Source organism: Carettochelys insculpta, chromosome 21 (genome assembly GCF_033958435.1).
Source record: "Carettochelys insculpta isolate YL-2023 chromosome 21, ASM3395843v1, whole genome shotgun sequence".
NCBI classification, from domain to species: domain Eukaryota; kingdom Metazoa; phylum Chordata; order Testudines; family Carettochelyidae; genus Carettochelys; species Carettochelys insculpta.
In genome coordinates this window covers 15,559,946-15,579,724 of record NC_134157.1, presented here as the reverse complement: position 1 = coordinate 15,579,724, position 19,779 = coordinate 15,559,946, and the positions used below count along the sequence as shown (strand labels likewise).

The 19,779-nt window shown below is 47.0% G+C and overlaps 1 protein-coding gene across 1 annotated transcript; it reads right to left on the bottom strand.

Annotated features, from left to right (window-relative positions):
• Nucleotides 1-2,464: 2,464 nt before the first annotated feature.
• GFI1B (growth factor independent 1B transcriptional repressor) lies at nt 2,465-19,441 on the bottom strand. The gene is made up of 7 exons (XM_075015400.1): nt 19,322-19,441; nt 12,858-12,986; nt 10,643-10,810; nt 7,638-7,900; nt 6,800-6,937; nt 5,388-5,553; nt 2,465-4,440 (listed from the first exon to the last, which is right to left on the bottom strand). The coding sequence occupies exons 2-7, from the start codon at nt 12,970-12,972 to the stop codon at nt 4,262-4,264; spliced, it is 1,029 nt and encodes a 342-aa protein (XP_074871501.1). The 5' UTR covers nt 12,973-12,986; nt 19,322-19,441; the 3' UTR covers nt 2,465-4,261.
• Between the last annotated feature and the right edge of the window lie 338 nt (nt 19,442-19,779).

Here is a 19,779-nt window from a genome sequence, read left to right as displayed (position 1 = left end):
ATAATAGCAGCCACGGCGATTAGAAAGTGCCGCTTTCGAATTGCGTGCTGCCCGTGTAGATGGGGGCCTTTTGAAAGGACCCCCCCAGTCTTCGAAGACCCCTTATTCCTAAAACCCAGTAGGAATAAGAGGCTTTCCAGAATAGCTTATAGCAAAATAAAGCTGCTGTGTAGTTATGGTATTTCAGATAAAAGCCCCTGGAAGCAGTGGTCTCATCTGAGACAGGCTCTGTTATGTGTGGACACACTATTTTGGGATAAGTTTGCTTATTTTGGGGCTTCCCTGTAGTGTAGATGCGTTATTTCAGAATAAGCAATTCCGGAATAACTCTGTAATGTAGACCTAGCCCTAGAGATGTGCTCCCAGAGACTTCTCAGCGTAGGGGAGCTTCTGGGTCAGGCCAACCCTTCTGTTGCAGGTGAGCTCTCAGCGCATGGCCTCTCTTGGGCACCTTGCTGCTGCCAGCAGTGGACCGTCTCAGAGTACCATAGTGCTCTTAACAGGTGTGTCTGTAGGTGCTGCGGTCCGGCCTGTGTCCAAAGTCAGCCTTGCATGAGCTGAGACTGAAAGATATAGAGGGCTGTGCGACCACATAATTAACCTAAGTGTAGGGCTGCCATTGCTTTCTCCAGCCGAGCAACTCTTCCATTAGGAGGTTTTGGTTGGACATTAGGAAAAAGTTCCTAACTGTCAGGGTGGTCGAACAGTGGAATAAATTGCTCAGGGAGGTTGTAGAATTGCCATCGCTGGAGATATTTAAGAACAGGTTAGATAGATGTCTATCAGGGATGGTTTAGACAGTACTTGGTCCTGCCATTGGGGCAGGGGGCTGGACTCGATGGCCTCTCGAGGTCCCTTCCAGTCCTAGTATTCTATGATTCTGTGATTCTAGGATTAGCCTCAGTGATACTCGGCTGCCACCATCACCATGGACCCTAGGGCAGGCATGAGCAAACCTTTTACATTGGGCCCCACTTTTTGGCTGTACATTAGCAGCTCCCTTCCCCAACCTGTCTAATGAAATCCATATGAAAAAAACCCTTTTAGCACGTGTAAGAATATAAGTGTGTAGAATGTAAAAACTTTATGAATCATCTTAGAAACTTGAATGCACAGATTTAAAAACAGTTGCATATTTCAACATTTTTAATGAGCTGGGTGACCCTGAGACCCAGCAGCCAATCATGCTGCACCCCCACATGACATCTCACACCCCCTAAGAAGGCTGACCCTCACTTTGTGCACCCTGCCTTAGGGTACAAAGCAAAATAACTGCCTGGAGGGGATGAGCGGCTCTTTGGTTGGGAGGAAGGAAATTGGTGGTGGAGGCTGGGATTTAAGAGAGGGCCAGTCCCCTCCCGCAAGCAGTGGCTCTGCCATCTCATGGAAATCACTGATAACAATGGAAATGCCGCAGACACAGCAGGTGTTGTTTGCTGGCACTTGGAAGAACCATCTGTCTGGTTTGTTTATATGAGTGGTTCACAGGTGCTTTTGGCATAGCTGCTTTTCAGGCCAGGCCAGCATTTCAGTGACCAGCTCTGCTCTTAAATCAGACCTCAACACCTGCTGTTGCAGCGCAGAGCATGGTGCTGGGAGAGGTTGGGAGTGCAAGTGGTCGTGGTCCTCAGACACCTGGGAACACCTGACATTTATTTTGGTGATTGGGGTGGGGGGAATAAACCAACAAATCACTGTCAATGTGGCTAGTAATCTTAAAATGACCTTTTACTCTGCAGAGGGCTCGGGGGGCAGGGGTGTGTGCATGTGTGCACATTGTGTGTGTGTGTGTGTGTGTGTGTGTGTGCACACCTGCCCTCCCCTTGACTGAGACTCCCTTTTAAATCCTCCTCTGAAACCCCCCACCCCAATAATGCATCTGACAAAGCGGGTCTTTGCCCACGGAAGCTCATGCTCCAAAATATCTGTTAGTCTGTAAGGAGCCACAGGACTTCTTGTTGTTTTGGCACATGCTTGCTGTCCTATCCAGAACCCTGAGACTGATTACCCAGCCCCATTTCTCCCCACTGGCTGTACCCAGCCCTTGAAGCCCCGTCTTTGACCCATACCCAAACACTGGCTGGGACTGATTAAAAGAGCTGACTGTAGGTGACGGTAACTCTATTCCACCTATATGGAGCTCTGTGTATGTATCATGCAATGAACAAGACCAAAACCTGACCCACATGTTCTTTGCTGGTCTGCCTGTGGGCTCTGAGTAGGGGGTGAACTTAGTATCCCAAGTGATACTTCAGTCCATGATGTGGCCTAGGCCCCTGCGATATTTAATGAGTGAAAACTAGTACAACAGAGAGATTACTGCAAATCCAGAACTGGGCATGGCCCAAAGCCTTTCTTGAAATGGGTGTTTTTAATCCACATACTCTTCCTCCCTAGTGCTGAGCGGAAGCACAGTATCTGTTTGGAAAACCTAAACAGGTCCATACAGGTTGTTACAGTCCAGTTTATTACCATAAAAATATGTTACAATCAGTATAAATATGTGTGTAAATGTACAAGCAAAGGACAGAGTGTTTTGAGTCACCAGATTGCATCACAGTGGAAGGCAGCACAAATACAGAGGCATTTGTCCTTCACATCCTGGCCAGAGCCATGGGGGTTACTTTGCCTTTACACTGGGGTAACTGAGAATAGGATTTGGCCCTTTCCTTCTGGCAGTAAACAAATTCCCCACGGGCATCTTGGCTTTCCTATCCATTGGAGAGTCACTGCAGGGCTTTTTGTCCATTCACTAATACTAAGCTAAAGAGAGGGACAAAGGGACCAGAGCTGCATCCCAGCCTCAGGCCAAACACAGAGATGTCACTGAGTGACACATACCTGGCCCTGCAGATTTCCAAGACCAGCATCTGATGAAGTGAATGAGTGACACAGTGTCCCAGACTGTTGTTCAGAAGTGAGTTGGTTAGGGCTGCATTGCCCTGCTTATTTAAAAGCACTTCTTTCCCTAATGCAGCACTTTGCTCTTCTCTTGTGTCTTCCAGCTGAGGATAGCCAAGCACTTGACACACCTGGATACGTTAAATTTTGTAACACAGTTGTGAGGTGAAGTATCATCTCCATTTTCCAGGTGGGGAAACTGAGTCAGAGAGCGGGGCTATGCCCCACCTATGGTCACATAAGGCGGATGTAGCAGAACAAAGGAAAGAATCTCTGGTTCTTGTTCTCAGCCCTGAGCTTTAACCACTAGACCAAAGAGAGAAGGAAACACGGCTAGTTTGCCTTTCTAATGCTTGTAGGGTATTCACATGCTAAAGTGTTGGGTCCAAGATGGATAGATCAGCTTCTGCTTTTGTAAGAGTGACAGGAAAACAAAATTCCCCCTGGTCCTGAATACCACGTAACCTCGAAGTCCATGTAGTTCGCCAGCTGGTACTAATATGAGCAAGTAGGGTTGGCTTTTTTAAGTTCCTCCCTGGAACTCTACTGTAAAACACACACACAGTACCACATATTTTTCACTCGGTAACAAAAAAGAGTTCTGTTGCAAGAATGTGAGTCTAGGTGTATGTGCCCAGGCCTGCTGATGGGGGAGGGGAGACAAAGACAGCAACTGCCCTAGGACCTGGCAATTCAAGAGGGCCTCGGGCTCCCAGCCACTGCTGCTTCTACTGCACTCAGCACCCCGGGCCCTTTCCAGCCCCACCCCATCTGGAAGCATGGAGCTCCCCACTGCGACCTGACCCAAAGGCTCGGCAAGTCTGTCAGTCCCTCTGTTTGTGCCCCAAATGTAGACCCTCTGTGGCAACCCCGTGTTAGCTAAGCACAGCTCACCGAATGCAAAGGATTTGCATGCCCAGGCCTTATCTTCCCAACCACGGAAGTAGAATGTGATTAGGGAGCCTGCCTGGCACAGATTGCTGGTTAGTTAGTGTCATCAACCCAGGAGTCTCTCTGGCTTGCCAGTGGGTGAGGCGAGTCAGGTCCTGCCCTCGGTGTAAATCCAGAGTAAAGGTGAGTCTGGGTTTACAGAGGAGCAACTGAGATCAGAGCCTGGTGCAGAGGCTGTGATAAAACTAGGCAGTGAGGGCTGCCAGCGATGCCTTCCTCGGTCCTGCGCAGGGGGTGTGAGATAACGCTAAGGATAATGAGTGACATGGCTGGGCCCATACCTCCGGGAATCCCGACAGGGATAAGTATTGAATATGGTGGGTGCCCTGAGCCATGCGGAGGCCAAAAGACAGGTGGGATTCCCTGGAGCTGTGAGTGGGAGCTCTAGAACACCGCTGGAGGCGTCCTCTCATTTCACACTGTGCTGGCTCTCCCGGTGCCGCCGAAGGTCCACCTTGCGCTGGAAGCCCTTGGCACAGAGCTCACAGCTGAAGGGCTTGAAGCCGGTGTGCTTGCGGCTGTGGGTGATGAGATTGGAGCTCTGGCTGAAGGCTTTGCCGCACACTTGGCATTTGTGGGGCTTCTCCCCTACAGGATAGAAACAGACTGTCAGAGACACAAAGCAGGGAGCTGTTTGCGCTGGGCCAGTAGGTTTCAACCATGTGGGTCTAGCCTTGAGAACATAAAAATGGCCATTACTAGGTCAGACCAAAGGTCCATCTAGCCCAGCACCTCGTCTGCCAACAGCGGCCAGTGCCAGGTGCCCCAGAGGGGGTGGACCGAAGACAACCATCAAGTAACTTGTCTCCTGCCATCCACCTCCAGCCCCTGACACACAGAGGCCAGGGACACTACACACTGCCCTGCTGACGTGTCGTCCCCACCCCTCCCTGCAGGGCTGAGCGGGAGCGCAGCCTGCACATCTCGTTCAGTCCTTGGGCTCTCTGCCGTGCCTGCCCGGTCTGTGCTCCCTCCTGCTTTTCATCTGCTTTTTGTCATCCCGTCCTTTTCCTTCTTCCCTGTCTCTGAGCCCCGAACCCCATCCCTAACTCTCCCAAGCAGAACACAGCCTCAGGGCCTCTCTGCAACAGGGAAATGGGCTCTTCCCTCCCTCCTTCCATTATGAACTGGGTTGCAAAGGGGAACATTCCAACCCTGCAGCTGACCAGTGGGAATTCATTGATTCCTAGCCTTAGATCTTGCACCGCCTCTCTGCACAGGTGTGAATACATCTGTTATACCCTCTGCTGCTGCTGCCAGGCATGCAACATCTAAAACATATATACTGGGCCCACAAGGAGACTCACCATCAGCATCTTTCTGTACATGATCTCGATGCATAAGTGGGCTCAGAAGTCTGAGCATGCGCGCACATGTGTGCGTGAATGTTGTGGGATCAGGCGTGCATGTACATGTATGCATGTCAGTGTTGCCAGCTCAGGTGCACGTTTGCATGAGTGTGCGCGACAGGTGTGCGAGAGCACGTGTATGCATGGCTGTGGGGGAGTGTGTTTTGTGTCAGGCAGTTTTCCTACCAGTATGAATGTAGGTGTGTTTCTTCATGTCCGATTTCTGGTGGAAGCGCTTGCCGCAGTACTGGCAGGGGTAGGGCCGGGTGTCTGAGTGGATCAGGAGGTGGGTGGACAGGGTGGATGAGCGTTTAAAAGTCTTTCCGCACATCTTACACTCAAAGCTTCTCTCCTATTGGGGGAAAAGAAATTGTGAGGGATCAGATTAATTGTTCACAGATGAAGCAATGGAGCCCAAAGCTCGTGCAAGTTGAACCTCTCTAATCCAGCACCCTTGGGGCTGACCGTTGCCAAACAATAGAATTTGACAGACCATGGGAGGTTAATAGTGTCTAGCAGCCTTACCAGCTGCTGACTGGGCTCTTAGAAGACATCTAGGGGTAAATTACAGCTAAAGAGCAGCACAGAACACTGAGAGCCAGGACTGGTGACTGGAAACAAACTTTATGGGACTGCGGGAAACTTGGCCAGATCCATGGTAAGTGGTCATCCAGCTAACTAAAATCATGCCAGATCACAGATGTTGCCGGATGAGAGAGTTCTAGATTAGAGAGGTTCATCCTGTGTAAAACTAGGCAGGCTAGCAAACTAACAAAACAAACCAGGTAATCCTCACCCAAGAACACTATTATTATTATTCAGTTGTATTGCAATAGCCCACAAGAGCAACTGGTCTTGTACTGGGACCCCATCGTGCCAGATGCTGTCCAAACACAAGAAAAAAAAGTCTCTGTCCCGAGGAGCATGTAGGAGTCTGAAGCACAAGTCTGTGTCTTGCAAGCGGATGTGTATCACAGGAGGAAACTCTTTCAAATGAACCTCTGACATGTAGCAGGAATTAACATAGATAACATTGAGGTTTGGGAGAGCAGAGAGCCAAGAATTAGGTCCATTGTCCTAAGTCCTCCTAGCCCCTGGGAATGTGTAAATGTTCCTGGCACTGGTGTGTCTGCAGCAAGGCTGTTATGTTTACCAGCCAGAGATTCCCCTTCTGTTATAGCAGGTGGATGTCAGCCAAATCGCTGTATCCAAATACTCTTACAGCCTGCGAAGGCTCAGACCTGATTGTCATGGTGAGTCCACCTTGCTGCTGTGGATTGAACCAAAACCATGGCCCTCCAGACACCTCAGGACGTTTGGATCCATCTCTAGATCTGAACATTGTGGCTCAGAACCATCTCTAGTTATGCCTCTACCCTCCCACATTCTCTGCTATTTTTGAAGAGGGCCTGCCAATTAAAGTCCAGCAAATCACACCAAGTCACAGGAAGTGTGCCATCTAACCTAACAAGGAGGACTCAGCATAAGCAGGGATTCGCCCACGACTCTGCTTCAAAGTATCAGAGGCGCCAGCCTCTTTGGGAACTCAGTGCCACGGGTGATTCTGCAGTCCCATCCACTCACTGTTGGCTACCAACCTGGGAGTGGACGTTTGTGTGCTGCTCCAGGCTCACAGCATGTCCAAAAGTTTTGCCACACACCTCACAAGCAAAGGGCCGCGTCCCGCTGTGAGACCTTCGGACATGGACTTCTAGCCCATGCGGGGTGGAGAAGACCTGGGAGAGGAAAATTGCCAGTGAGGATCCTGGGAGCCAGCTGTGTCTTTCGTTCTCTTTTCCAGTTGCCTCTTTTGGTCTAATGTTTCCTTCCAGCTGTTCATATTAGCTGAGGCAAATCACGGAACTGTTTCCCCAGCCAAGAAAGCGAATGGCCAGCTATCCCCGTTAGTTTACTTATAGGCTAGACGTAATAAGGTATTCCTATTTACCAACAAAAAGGAGCTCAAAGCAAACCCTACACCCTCACTTCCCAAACTTTCACACTGGCTCTGAACTTGGCAGCTAGCTTTGCCCTCCCCGTGGACTGAGCCAAAACTCTAGAGCCAAACCGGTGATCTTCAGATGCAGATTCATATCCAAACTCCAGGGCTTAAGCCAATCTTTGCTCAGCAAACTCAGTTTCTTGTTTACAGAGACCTTCTGCTACCAGCATGACGGGGTGGCTGGTGTAGGTGCCTGTGTCGGAGCATTACTTTCTGTGTTGTGAGACTTGGTGCTGGCTAACCCTAACCCTAACCCCAAGTAACCTATAGCCTGCATAGGCTCCCAGGGCCCTTTGCAATACTGGACTACTGGTACTCATCCTCCAGCTGGGTCCCTTGGACCTTAATTCAAACCTGTGGGACACTGGCCTAGGCATGCAAGGGAAATTACCCCTGGCTCCCTCCCAGCCCTAAGGCCTCTCTGAGTGCTGCACCTTGTTGCACTTCACACAGTGGTACGTCTCCATGTCTGGAGAGTAACGCATGCTGTAATCAATAGGTGGCTCAGAACTTGGGAGGAGGTGGCTGCCATACAGACTAACAGAGCGCTCCAGGAAGGCTGACTGCATGCTGGAAGACATCTCCCTGTAGGTGTATGGAGAATGGAAGACATCCCAGGAGAAGCTGGGTTTGCAGAAGATGGGGGTGCCAGTAGAACCGCTGCAGTCCTTAACTCGCAGAGCTGGGATGGATGTCTCTGAGGTGGCAAAGGAGAAGAAGAATTGAGTGGCAGGCTGTCTGCTTTGCCTGGGTACTCATGCAAATGCTCCCAGACCAGCTCAGCACGGTTATTTTATTAGTACAGCTTGAACCCCTCTAATCCAGCAACCTTGGGACCTGACTGGTGCCAGATGAGAGCATTTGCCACACCATGAGAGGTCAATATTATCTAATAGCATTACCAACAGTTTCACTGCTTACTGGGCCATTAGCAGACATTTAGGGGTATATCACATCTAGGCTACGTCTACACGTGAAGCCAACATCGAAGTAGCTTATTTCGATGTAGCAACATCGAAATAGGCTATTTCGATGAATAACGTCTACACTTCCTCCAGGGCTGGCAACGTCGATGTTCAACTTCGACGTTGCGCGGCACCACATCGAAATAGGCGCTGCGAGGGTACGTCTACACGCCAAAGTAGCACACATCGAAATAAGGGTGCCAGGCACAGCTGCAGACAGGGTCACAGGGTGGACTCAACAGCAAGCCGCTCCCTTAAAGGGCCCCTCCCAGACACAGTTGCATTAAACAACACAAGATACACAGAGCCGACAACTGGTTGCAGACCCTGTGCCTGCAGCATGGATCCCCAGCTGCCGCAGCAGCAACCAGAAGCCCTGGGCTAAGGGCTGCTGCCCACGGTGACCATAGAGCCCCGCAGGGGCTGGAGAGAGAGCATCTCTCAACCCCCCAGCTGATGGCCGCCATGGAGGACCCGGCAATTTCGACGTTGCGGGACGCAGATCGTCTACACGGTCCCTACTTCGACGTTGAACGTCGAAGTAGGGCGCTATTCCGATCCCCTCATGAGGTTAGCGACTTCGACGTCTCGCCGCCTAATGTCGAAGTTAACTTCGAAATAGCGCCCGACGCGTGTAGCCGCGACGGGCGCTATTTTGAAGTTAGTGCCGCTACTTCGAAGTAGCGTGCACGTGTAGACACAGCTCTAAAGAACAGCACAGACTATGGAGAGTCAGGGGTGGTGGCTGGAAACAAACTTTATGGGACCACAGGAAACTTGGCCACTCTCATAAATGGTTGTCCGGCAAACTAAAATCATGCCAGATTATGGATGTTGCCGGATGAGACGTTTCTGGGTTAGAGAGGTTCAACCTGTACTTAATATCTGCAATGAAAATCTCTGACAAAGGAAGGCTACAGGGAACGATTGGCAACCAGTGCTCTTCAGTTCAAACACTGATCTCATCTACAGGGGGGCCTAAGTCACAACATTCAGATCAAGATTCAGTCCCTTTCATGGCCAGGCCAGGGCTTGGGAAGAACACGTTTAATGACACTAGCACTTAGTTACCCTGGGAGCTCATGCTTCAGAGAGATCTGCCAGATGTGGCACTGACCAACAGCCTCCATTTACAAATGCTCTTTGCCTTCCTTACTGTCTCTTCTCTCTTGTATGAGAACCTGCAGCACAAGTGCACGGGTGGGGGGTTCTGACATGTTCCTAGTCTCAGTTTCAATGTTATGGCTGTGCTCTCTCGCATGACCTAGAAAAACAGAGGGAAGTGCTGCCTGTGGGGAATACAGAAAAGCCTTCTCATAACCTCTACATGGGCAGGGCTGTCTTAACTCTGCTGTACGGGGTCTAGGAGCTACGCGAGACCTAAGTCTGTCCCAGCTGCTGTGGGTGGATTAGCTTCATGTTGCTGATACTCCAGGCTGAGCAGTAAGCACTTCCCAGCAGCCCACTTTGCACTTCCTAGTTTGGTGCAATGCCTGCTACACACAAGCTGACTGGGTCGTCTACCACAGACTGAGAACTGAGGGGGTCAGGCACTAGAGGTGACTGTTATTAGGTGGTGCTTGAACGGTGTGGTGGCAAAGTGAGTGTGCACCTGTGGGGCCATGTGACTGGAACCACCTTGGTCTATCTCTTGATCACCAGCATCTCTAAAGTGTCCGTACTGTATGAACCATTTGCCAAGCTCACGAGCTTTAAAGGCCACTAGGGCCTGTGATGCAGAGAAGAGATGCTTCCAGCATTCATGTTACCTTGACTGATATGAGACTTCCCTTTAACACAGCTAGTGCTGTCTGTGCTGCTGAGCCACCCCATTTGTGTATTCAGGGCAGGGCTACACTACGGGGGAAGGACGAATTAAGGTACACAATTGCAGGCACGTCAATTACACACCTGAAGTCAATGCACCTTAATTTGAGTTTCCGCACCATCTCCACTAAGGGAGGTCGATGGGAGCCTGCACTCCTGTCGACTTCCCTTACGCCTAACGCGGTGCAGTAGTGCCGTGGTCAACAGGGTGCCCTGTACATTCAATTTAATGCATTCCCTGCTAGACGTGGTAAATTAACTCCAGAAGATCGACTGTGGTAGGGTCGATAATCCCTATAACGTAGATGTACCTTGGATGTTGGCTGAGAAGCTGAGCAAGGTGGGTACTCTGCTAACGGATGAAACTCTCTCAGAATCAGTACGGCTTTAATTGGCCAATACCTTGTATACGCTGGATCCTATTTATTCCGAGGGCCTGGCTACCAAAACAACAACCATCGTACAATCCACTGATGCCTTGTCCATTCTGGGGCAGGTTTTCAAAAGGGCTCAGCTCTGCCATAAACAATGTGACCAGAGGCACCACTATGGGAACAAGTCTATTAAAAATCTGGCCCCAGTTGTAGGTGCCAAACGTGAAAAAGTGGCCCTGAGCTCTCTGGAGAGCTTGGCCTTGTGTAGCTAACCTTGAGCTGGAGGACTTGACAATGTCCTGTTCAGATACTGGGCAGGTGCACCTTCCTCCTTCAGTCCAGCACAGTCCTTGTCTTGTTTTGGAGCAAGGCATTCTGGGTACTCGCTTTTGAACTCTGCGCAGAAGGTCCTGACTTGCTCTGGGGACTTGTCACATGGGGCTGTGAGCAGAATGGAATCAATTAGGTTATTCTAGGTGGCAAAATATAAATACCAGAGGTGGGAAAAGTACCCAAACAGTTACTTGAGTAAAAGTGGAGCTGCTTTCACTTCTGGATACTTAAGTACAATCTAGAGGTCATGTCTGTGTACCTTTTCTTGAGAAGTTTTCCAAGGAGGCAACAGTAACTTGTACTTAAGTACATCCCCACCCCCACCCCCACCCCCCAAAAGCAGCTTCACTCTGACTCAAGTAACTTTTTAGGTACTTTTTCTACCTTTGATCAATACTGTAATGAGTTAGCAAGTGTGTATGAATGAGTGCACATGTGGATGTTCATATGCATCACTGTGCTCTGGTGGATGGAAGCAGAACTGTTTAACTATGTGTCATAAGCCCCGTAGTGCTAATTGGTAATGGAGGTTATTCTTAGCTTCAGAGACAGGGCCTGTGCATGAAGGAGAAGAAGAATGTGAAGTTTACCGTTGCCTTGTAGGTCCAAGTGGCAAACCGTGGGCTGGGGGGAGGGAGACAAGGAGGAAGGAAAGAAGAGGGCATGTGATTTGAAGCAGACTAACACCCATAAAATCCTAAGTGCCCCGGGATTTGCTGCAGTAAGTTTCATTCCCAGGCTTAACCATTGCTAACAAATTCAGCCTCACCGCCCTTCCTGCAGAGAATACAGGATTCTTATTCCCACCTCCTAGAGCAGTAAACTCTGGTTAAAAGGGCTTGTCATATCATGGCGGAGCCAGAAACAGAACCCAGAAGTCTTGTCCTGACCTCAGTGTTCAGTGACCCTCACATTTCTGTACACCTGGCCAGGCCATCACTCAAACAGATCCAACACAAATTGCTGGTTAGAAATAGGAGATGCAGTGGGCCTCTTCCAAGTGTCTGGACTGGTTTGCTTTCACCTCTCTCCTTACTCAGCAACAGGCTGACCTTGGAAATGGAAGAAGTTGAACTGTCTGAAAAGGGGGTGTGTCATAGGTTTCAGAAAAGGCTGGGACACCTTGTGGGTAAGAGACAACAGAGAAAGGGACAAACTCTCCCTTGGTACTGAACTGCACAATACATTTCTCCAAAGGATGGCAATTTACCATGCTGTCTCCTGGCTCTTTCCCATGAGGATACGACAGGGCTAGGCTCTGGTTTTGCAGGCAGGGCCAAAGCAAACTGTAACTTGAGCCTGAATTTGAATAAAGAAAATCTGAATGGTGCTTGAAAGGTGCAGATGACTACCCCCTCTGTCCTGCTTCAGTGACAGCTGTGGGACAGTGCATGGGGGTGAGGAGTCAGTTGGGGTTGGAAATCCATCTACAAATTAAGGCTTATTTAAGCAGGCAGCACACCTCAGTTTCCCCTTGAGTTCCTCACTATGAAACAGTCAAGGGCGCAATTCCTTTCTGCACAGGTCTCCTGTCATCGCTCCATCCTGCTGTGAAATTCCTTGCACCTCACTGCTGGGTGGTAATGCAAAGACAGAGAAGTGTTTGTGAATGCACTAAAACTGCCCTCTGGCCAAAAATGAGAATAAATCTTCACAGTATATTTAAAGTGAAAGAAAGCAGAAGGGAGGGCTTTTTGCAGTGATTTCTGTGCAGCTGAGGCAGAGATCTGGAAATCAATATAAAGCCCCTTTATTCAAGCTTTTAAATTGGATATAGTGCAGTGTCTCTGTACTGCCCCTGGAAACAACAAATCATGAAGTCGAAGGGAAGAGGCTGAATTCAGTTTTTGAAAAAAAGGTACAATTCCATTGATTTGAACAGGGTTGTACCCATTTATGCCAGCAGCAGATTTGGTCTAGAGAGGAAGTGCAAGGAAACATGCAGCGGGGAAGTCAACATCTGTGTTGAAGCCCTTCACTCACTGTTTAATCATTTCATATTCTTGACTCTTGCTCAACTCCCACTGACTTCAACAGGCAAGCTACTGAAAGAGGTTCCCAGCTGGGTAACACAGCTCTGTGTTGCCACCGTGGCTTTCCAATTGCCATTTGTTCTGGCCTACTTCAGCAAGTACTGAGGATTGATCTGACTCACCAAGGCAAAGGGATGGTATTGGATCCCATGTGGGTACTGGCAGGTCCACATCCACAAAGTGGTGCTGGTGGTAGGTATGGGCCTTCTTACTCTTCACCAAAAAAGAACGTGGCATTTTACATGTACTTCCTGGGCAGAAACACAGAAGGATGAGATAAATAATGGTGAGGAACAAAAATGTTTTCCATCACTTCTCATCTCCTTTCGAACCTGCTGCCCCCCAACCTCATCCCTTTCCCCTGTCCTGTTCCTGGTGCTTTGATGACCAGAAATAAAATGCTTGTGTTATATTTATGGATGAACAACCTATATTGAGGCGCGGAATTCAGTTGAAGGCTCCTGTTCTTCCAACCCTCACCCAGTCAAAGAAGAGGCACGGCTGAAGGGAAATAGCTGAGATGGGTTCCTCACCTCCAGGATAGAAGACTGAAACCCATGGACGAGGCAAAAGGGGCATCATGTCATTGACAGATATTGTTTATCACTGGCTGTGGTGATGACTGCAAATCTCAAAGTGCTTTAATAAAGATTTCATTCTTACCATGCGGTCTGAGGCAAAGAAGTACTGTTCTACAAAAGGAAAAAAGTGAAGCACATCAAGGCTGAATGACACAACCAAGGCCACACAGCAAGTCAGTGGCAAAGACAGCAACTGAACGTAGAACTGCTTCACCCAAGCCCCAGCCACTGGACAGTGCTGCACCTCTGATTCTTGCCTTTTGAATGGATGATAAAATAGGAGAGCTGTCCAGAAAGTATCTGTCTGAGCCATAGGCTTTCTTTCTGCTCTATCTCCGTACAGTGGCCACAATACAAATGCTAATAGTTAACCTCTTCGGTGCACTGGGAATTTCTTTAACAGCTTCATGTCCATGATTTTGCTTTTTAGTTGACAAATGACAGTCCAAGCAAATAGCAGAGCAAAAGTGCTGAGTGGGACAGAGTAACATGCTAGCTCTGAAACAAGCTCTACGAGGCTGTTGAAAAACATCAGTTAGAAACAAACATAAAATGCTGAAATTTAACCATCAGCAATTCGCTTGCAATACATCTGTTATCTCTAATACACAGGCCTGCTCCCTCCCCGCTTTCACAGGGCTAATAACTGCTCTTGTGCTCGAGAACACAGGAAAGTGCTCAATGATAGACACTGCAGAAAGGTCAGGTGGTCTCTTATTTGCATGCATATTTGCATCTGCCCTATATACAGTGGCAGTAAAAGGAATGCCTGGTATATTTCACTATGGACAGTTTGTAGTAAATCCTGGCTGCATATTGACAGATAAGTATCCACCCTCTGCCCACCAACAGAAGAACAGTTGAAGTGTAATGTACATATTTACTAAAAAAAAAGAAAAGAAAAAAAACAGCACCTGTAGAGCAAGAATGACCAGAACTGTCTCAGTGAGGCAGGATAGGACAGCCAGGGAAAGATGTGAATGGATCATGGAAACATAGTAAATAGAAATGGAAAAGGTCTCTGAGCTCATCTAGTCCATTCTCCAGGCTCTGGTGTTGGAACTGACCTTGAGCAGTGTTCCCTGTAAGGTGAGCACTTGGGTGGCCACCCAGCAGAGATCCTAATGCTGCCCAGCTGGTTACCAGAACGCCCACAGCTGGCAGCCTGTGTTTCTATTGGTGGTGCACAGCCACAGATGCCTTGGTGCACATAACAAAATTTATTCCACTATGGCTACGTCTACACGTGCAGCCAACATCGAAATAGTCTATTTCGATGAATAACGTCTACACGTCCTCCAGGGCCGGCAACGTCGATGTTCAACTTCGACGTTGCTCAGCCCAACATCGAAATAGGCGCAGCGAGGGAACGTCTACACGTCAAAGTAGCACACATCGAAATAGGGATGCCAGGCACAGCTGCAGACAGGGTCACAGGGCGGACTCAACAGCCAGCCGCTCCCTTAAAGGGCCCCTCCCAGACACAGTTGCACTAAACAACACAAGATACACAGAGCTGACAACTGGTTGCAGACCCTGTGCCTGCAGCATAGATCCCCAGCTGCCGCAGAAGCAGCCAGAAGCCCTGGGCTAAGGGCTGCTGCCCACGGTGACCATAGAGCCCCGCAGGGGCTGGAGAGAGAGCATCTCTCAACCCCCCAGCTGATGGCCGCCATGGAGGACCCAGCAATTTCGACGTTGCGGGACGCGGATCGTCTACACGGTCCCTACTTCGACGTTGAACGTCGAAGTAGGGCGCTATTCCTATCTCCTCATGAGGTTAGCGACTTCAACGTCTCGCCGCCTAACGTCGAAGTTGGTGCCGCTACTTCGAAGTAGCGTGCACGTGTAGACGCAGCTTATGTATGGGAAAAAATTAGAGGGGACATTGAGTGTTCAAAATATGATTTTATTGACTAGTGTTTTGCCTAGTGTTGTCCCAAGGGGCAGGAGAACACGTTTCCAAAGGCATTTAGGTGCCAGAAGATGCAAATAGAGTGACTAGTGTGATTTACAGTATTGTAGTGACTAAACAGGTTAGGAGCCTATGTTCCACTTAAGTCAATGAGAGTTAGGAACCTAACTAGTCATAGGTGTTCTTGCAAACCACGCTAGTCACTTTGTCTGCATCTTAAGCATCAAAATATCTTGTAAATCTGGCCCAGGGTTACTGTTGCTTAATAATCCATCCCCTGGGCCACACCTTAGAGTCCCTCGTCAGTTTTTATTCTGAAATAGGCTCACCTGGTTTTCTTCCAGTTTTACCAAGAACATTGCCTGTGACTTGAGATTAACATGAGAAAGTGGGTCACAAGGAGAAATTGTTAGGGTAGAAAGTTAGAGAGGGCTGAAAGTTATAGGGCTGAAAATGGACTAGCATCTTTTAATCTTCAGTGTTGGTGAACAACCAATTTCTCCATATTACCTCGTTGTATTTACTTGCCCATAACTCACTATTGAGGCTTCTTGTAAGTGCCACAAAGTTACAGGGCCCAACCGTGCCCGTCAGAATGTAGAAAACTTCCACTGAAGTCTGTAGGAGTTTCCCGATTGGAGGGTGGCTTGCAGCATTGGGCCCATGGTAGTTCGTTTAAGTACATGGGGTCAAATTTTGCTCTCAGTTCCTGAGTATAAATCTGGAATAGCTCCATAGAAATCAGTGGAATTACTCCAGAATAACTGACAGACAAATCTGGCTCCATGTCTCTATGACAGATAATGGCTCTGGGTTAGTTCTATGATCTTTGGTGCACTAGTGAACGTTGCAAAAGGAAGTTCCCCTCCCCACATGCACTCCCCTCATTACAGCGAAAACAGGAACTGGGAACCCAGAGTGTAGTTAATTAACTGCTTCAGATTATATTTGTGATTCACACAACCAAATGTGAGGAAAGCTGGAAGCACAGATTGGGAGAGAAAAATATTATCTCTTTCTGAAACACAGATTGTCAGTGGCAAGTGGTCAACTGCTACTATTATCTAACCATAATGCCAAGGGAAACCGGCACTATGTTCCCCACCTTTAAGAGACAACACTTTGTCTTAACAGGATTGCTGGCCCTCCGGGATGGTCCTGGAGTCCCTGGAAATCAAAGACTAATCTTTAAGTAAAGATTACGTCTGATGATGAAACCACCAGAAATACAGCCAACCAAAATTGGCAGTCCTATGTCTTAGCAGTCACAGCGTCTTCCAGCACAGTTATGTTCAACGTTTAGAGCGCTGGTTTTACTGTTTTCTTTGGTGATGATCCTTTCCTTGGTGTTGATCATAGAAGAAAGATTTCACTAATTTTCCAAGGATGATTATCCTAAAGGTGGCTGTCGTAGATTCATTTTCATTCAAAAGGGAATGTAAAGTCAATCTCAGACTCGTCTGTTACTTATTTACTGCTCACAATGCACAATAACATCCCAGCTGACTATTTATTTTCCAAGCAGCCAGAGAAAGCCCTTGGGAGACTGGCCACATGACAGTTTTGGTTTTCATCATGGACAAAATATTCCCAGAGTTTTCAAAAGTGTCTAATGTTTTAGTGATTTGAGACTTTTTGATTTTTGGGTGCCTAAATTGAGACCCCTTAAAGATCCTGATTTACCAAGTGAGTGGCCAGCAATTTCTGAAAATCAGGCCCCACTAATGCATCTTAGGGACTCCCAAAACGGAGGCACTCCATATCACTACCTCTTTTGATAACCTAGGACAATACTCACAATAATATCTTATATTTGCAGAGCATCTTGCATCCCAAAGGTTCCTAGAGGCTTTAGGACTCAGTTGATGGATGACCCATAGAGTTTATAGGGAAAATCTAACTAAAAATGCGTAAAATATACTACAGTCACATAGTTACACGTGATGACATACAAGAACTTCTTTTGGAATGTCTTTAAGGGATTTCTCAGTTTTAGTTGAACTGAAGCATAGTGCTTAATCCAGTGTTCTCCGTAAGCCGAACGCTTGGGCATCTGCCCAGGAGAGATCTGGGTGCCACTCAGCTGACCAGCAGAGCACCCACAGCCGGCAGCATGTGCTTCTATTAGTGGTACACATCTGCCCATGGCTTGGTGCACGTAACAAAATTTATTCTGACCATAGATGGAAAAAAATTAGTGGGAACACTGGCCTGATCCTAAAGTCCTTGTGCATCCTTGATTCAGAATGAGAATTTGCAGTGCACAAAAATGCAGGGTCAGCCCCTTTGTTGGTACCGTAAAGGGTTCCTATACCTATCAGAAGACTGCTCTTATGGAAATACCAAGATGATCTTCGTAGCTTAGAACCTGATCCTGCAAACACTACCAAGTGAAGTACTTAAAGCTGTGAGTGGTTCCACTGACTTCAACAAGAATACTCACAACAATAAGCAAACATATGGTAGCATGTGTTTGCAGGATTGCACCCTGCAGACCTGATCATGGTAAGCAATCAAAACCACCCAGAATCAAGCCTTACATTGCTAATTTGTTCCACTCTAAGGCAGACTTTCATCCCCTTGTAACTCCTGAAATTTCAATCCCTCTGTGTCCAAATTTGGAAAGTTAACTCTCAAGATGAAAGAAGTTTTTTCACCATGTTTGAAGAAAATTCGGAACACACTTTTAGAGTTAAAAATAAAATACATTTTCAGATGGGTTGATCACTGTAGAAGGGCTCAGCCCAGGGGAAAATATTTTCTTCTTCCTTCAAACTTTACTTGCTATTTTAGGGTTTAGGGGTTTGTTTGTTTTAATTTTCTGGGTGCAAAACAAAACAGCAAACAAAAAACCAAACTAAAGCACAAACCTTACAAAAAATAAAGAACTCTGTCTTAGAGAATATAGTACATTGTGAAGAAATCCTATTACCCTCTGCATGCATTAATTTTTTAATTGTAACAAAATAAGAGGTTTTACGGGCTCCTGACACTTTGAATCTCAAGTACCATTCAAAAGACTTTCTTTTAACCTAAAATTCAAACTCACTAGTGCATCTTTATCAAAGTGTACTCACAAGGTAATTTGAGTAATTTGTACTTGTTTTTATGGGGGTGGTAGCATATCTTTAGTTCTTCTTTATTGTGGTAAGGTTGGGCAAATTAATGTTGTATCAGAGTTGGCAATTTTTCATGATAGTTTTACTCATGATGTGGATGGAATAGTTGCCCATCTTGTTTAAATAACTTTTTAAAAAATTAAAGTTATTTTAAAAATGATTTCAGGAGTGTGATTCAGCTCCTGTTGAAATCACTGAAAATGTTTCCACTTTGGGCTTTGAATTGGATGTCAAAGGACAAATAGTTTTGACAAGATATTATAAAGCAAATCCTATATACTTTTACTTTACAGACTTACCTATCCTGTGGGCTTGACATTTGTCCATTCAACTGCCCTGTGCATTGCACCGATCTGCTGCATGTCAGGTGGGAGCTCAAACTTATTTTGTATGTTAAGATTATGCCACATTAAAAGCATATTTCAGAGGGGGCACACAAGTTAAATCAATTGCTAAACTGGAGCCAAATATACCTAAAAGAATGGACCAAATCCTCAACTGGTGTAAATTGGCACAGCTTCATTGAAGTGAATGTAGCTTTCTGAATTTACTTAAGCTGAAGCTCTGGTCCCATGAAAATATCAACTGAAAGGAAAAATGTAATCTGTCCTCATTTCCCAGATACAAAGGGACACCACTGGAAATAAATTCTGCTTATAGGTGCTTGTTGTAACCTAGGTATTTAAGGGCAAAGTACTATCACTAACTTTTTTTTGCTGTTTATCTCTGTTACTACTAATTTTAGCATATGTGCATGCCTGTGTACATATTTAAGGTAATTAAACGTACAGTTTTTTTTTTTAAAGTTTGATCATTTTATCTAGGCTCCTTATTATTCTAAATAATCCCTAGCACACATAAGTGATGTGGTGGAATATATCTGCAAACACAAGAAAAGCAAAAATAAAAGCTGATGAAGACACATCACAGGACTAAATTCAACAAAGTTAGCAAACGTGTAAAAAAATCACCTGTTTGGGGACTTGTAGTTTGCAGGATTCAAGACTCCCCCGACAAACCCCACAGCAAGAGGTCTTCTCTATCTTCCACTTTTTCACTTGGTAGCTGTCTTCTGAAATAGACACTTCTCCTTTTTTCTTTCTGTTTTTTGTTGGGGTTTTTTTGCCCCTGTTCCCCTCCCTGATTTTTCAATCAGATTATTTGTGTCAAAATCTGGCGGTGAAGAAACAACCAATGGAGGAGCAGAGCCTGGACCGTATTTGCTTATCAAAACTTTCCAGGACTTTGAAAACTTGAAGAGAATTCATGTTGCTCAACTATGCACTGCAGAAGCAGTGCCCTTAACAGAGTGGGACTTTCTGCTGGAATAATCTTTTATGATACTGACAAAGTGCACGACACAGGCAATAATGTACCAAACAGACTTCACACACACACCCACTCCACAAAAAGGCTGTATTTTATACAC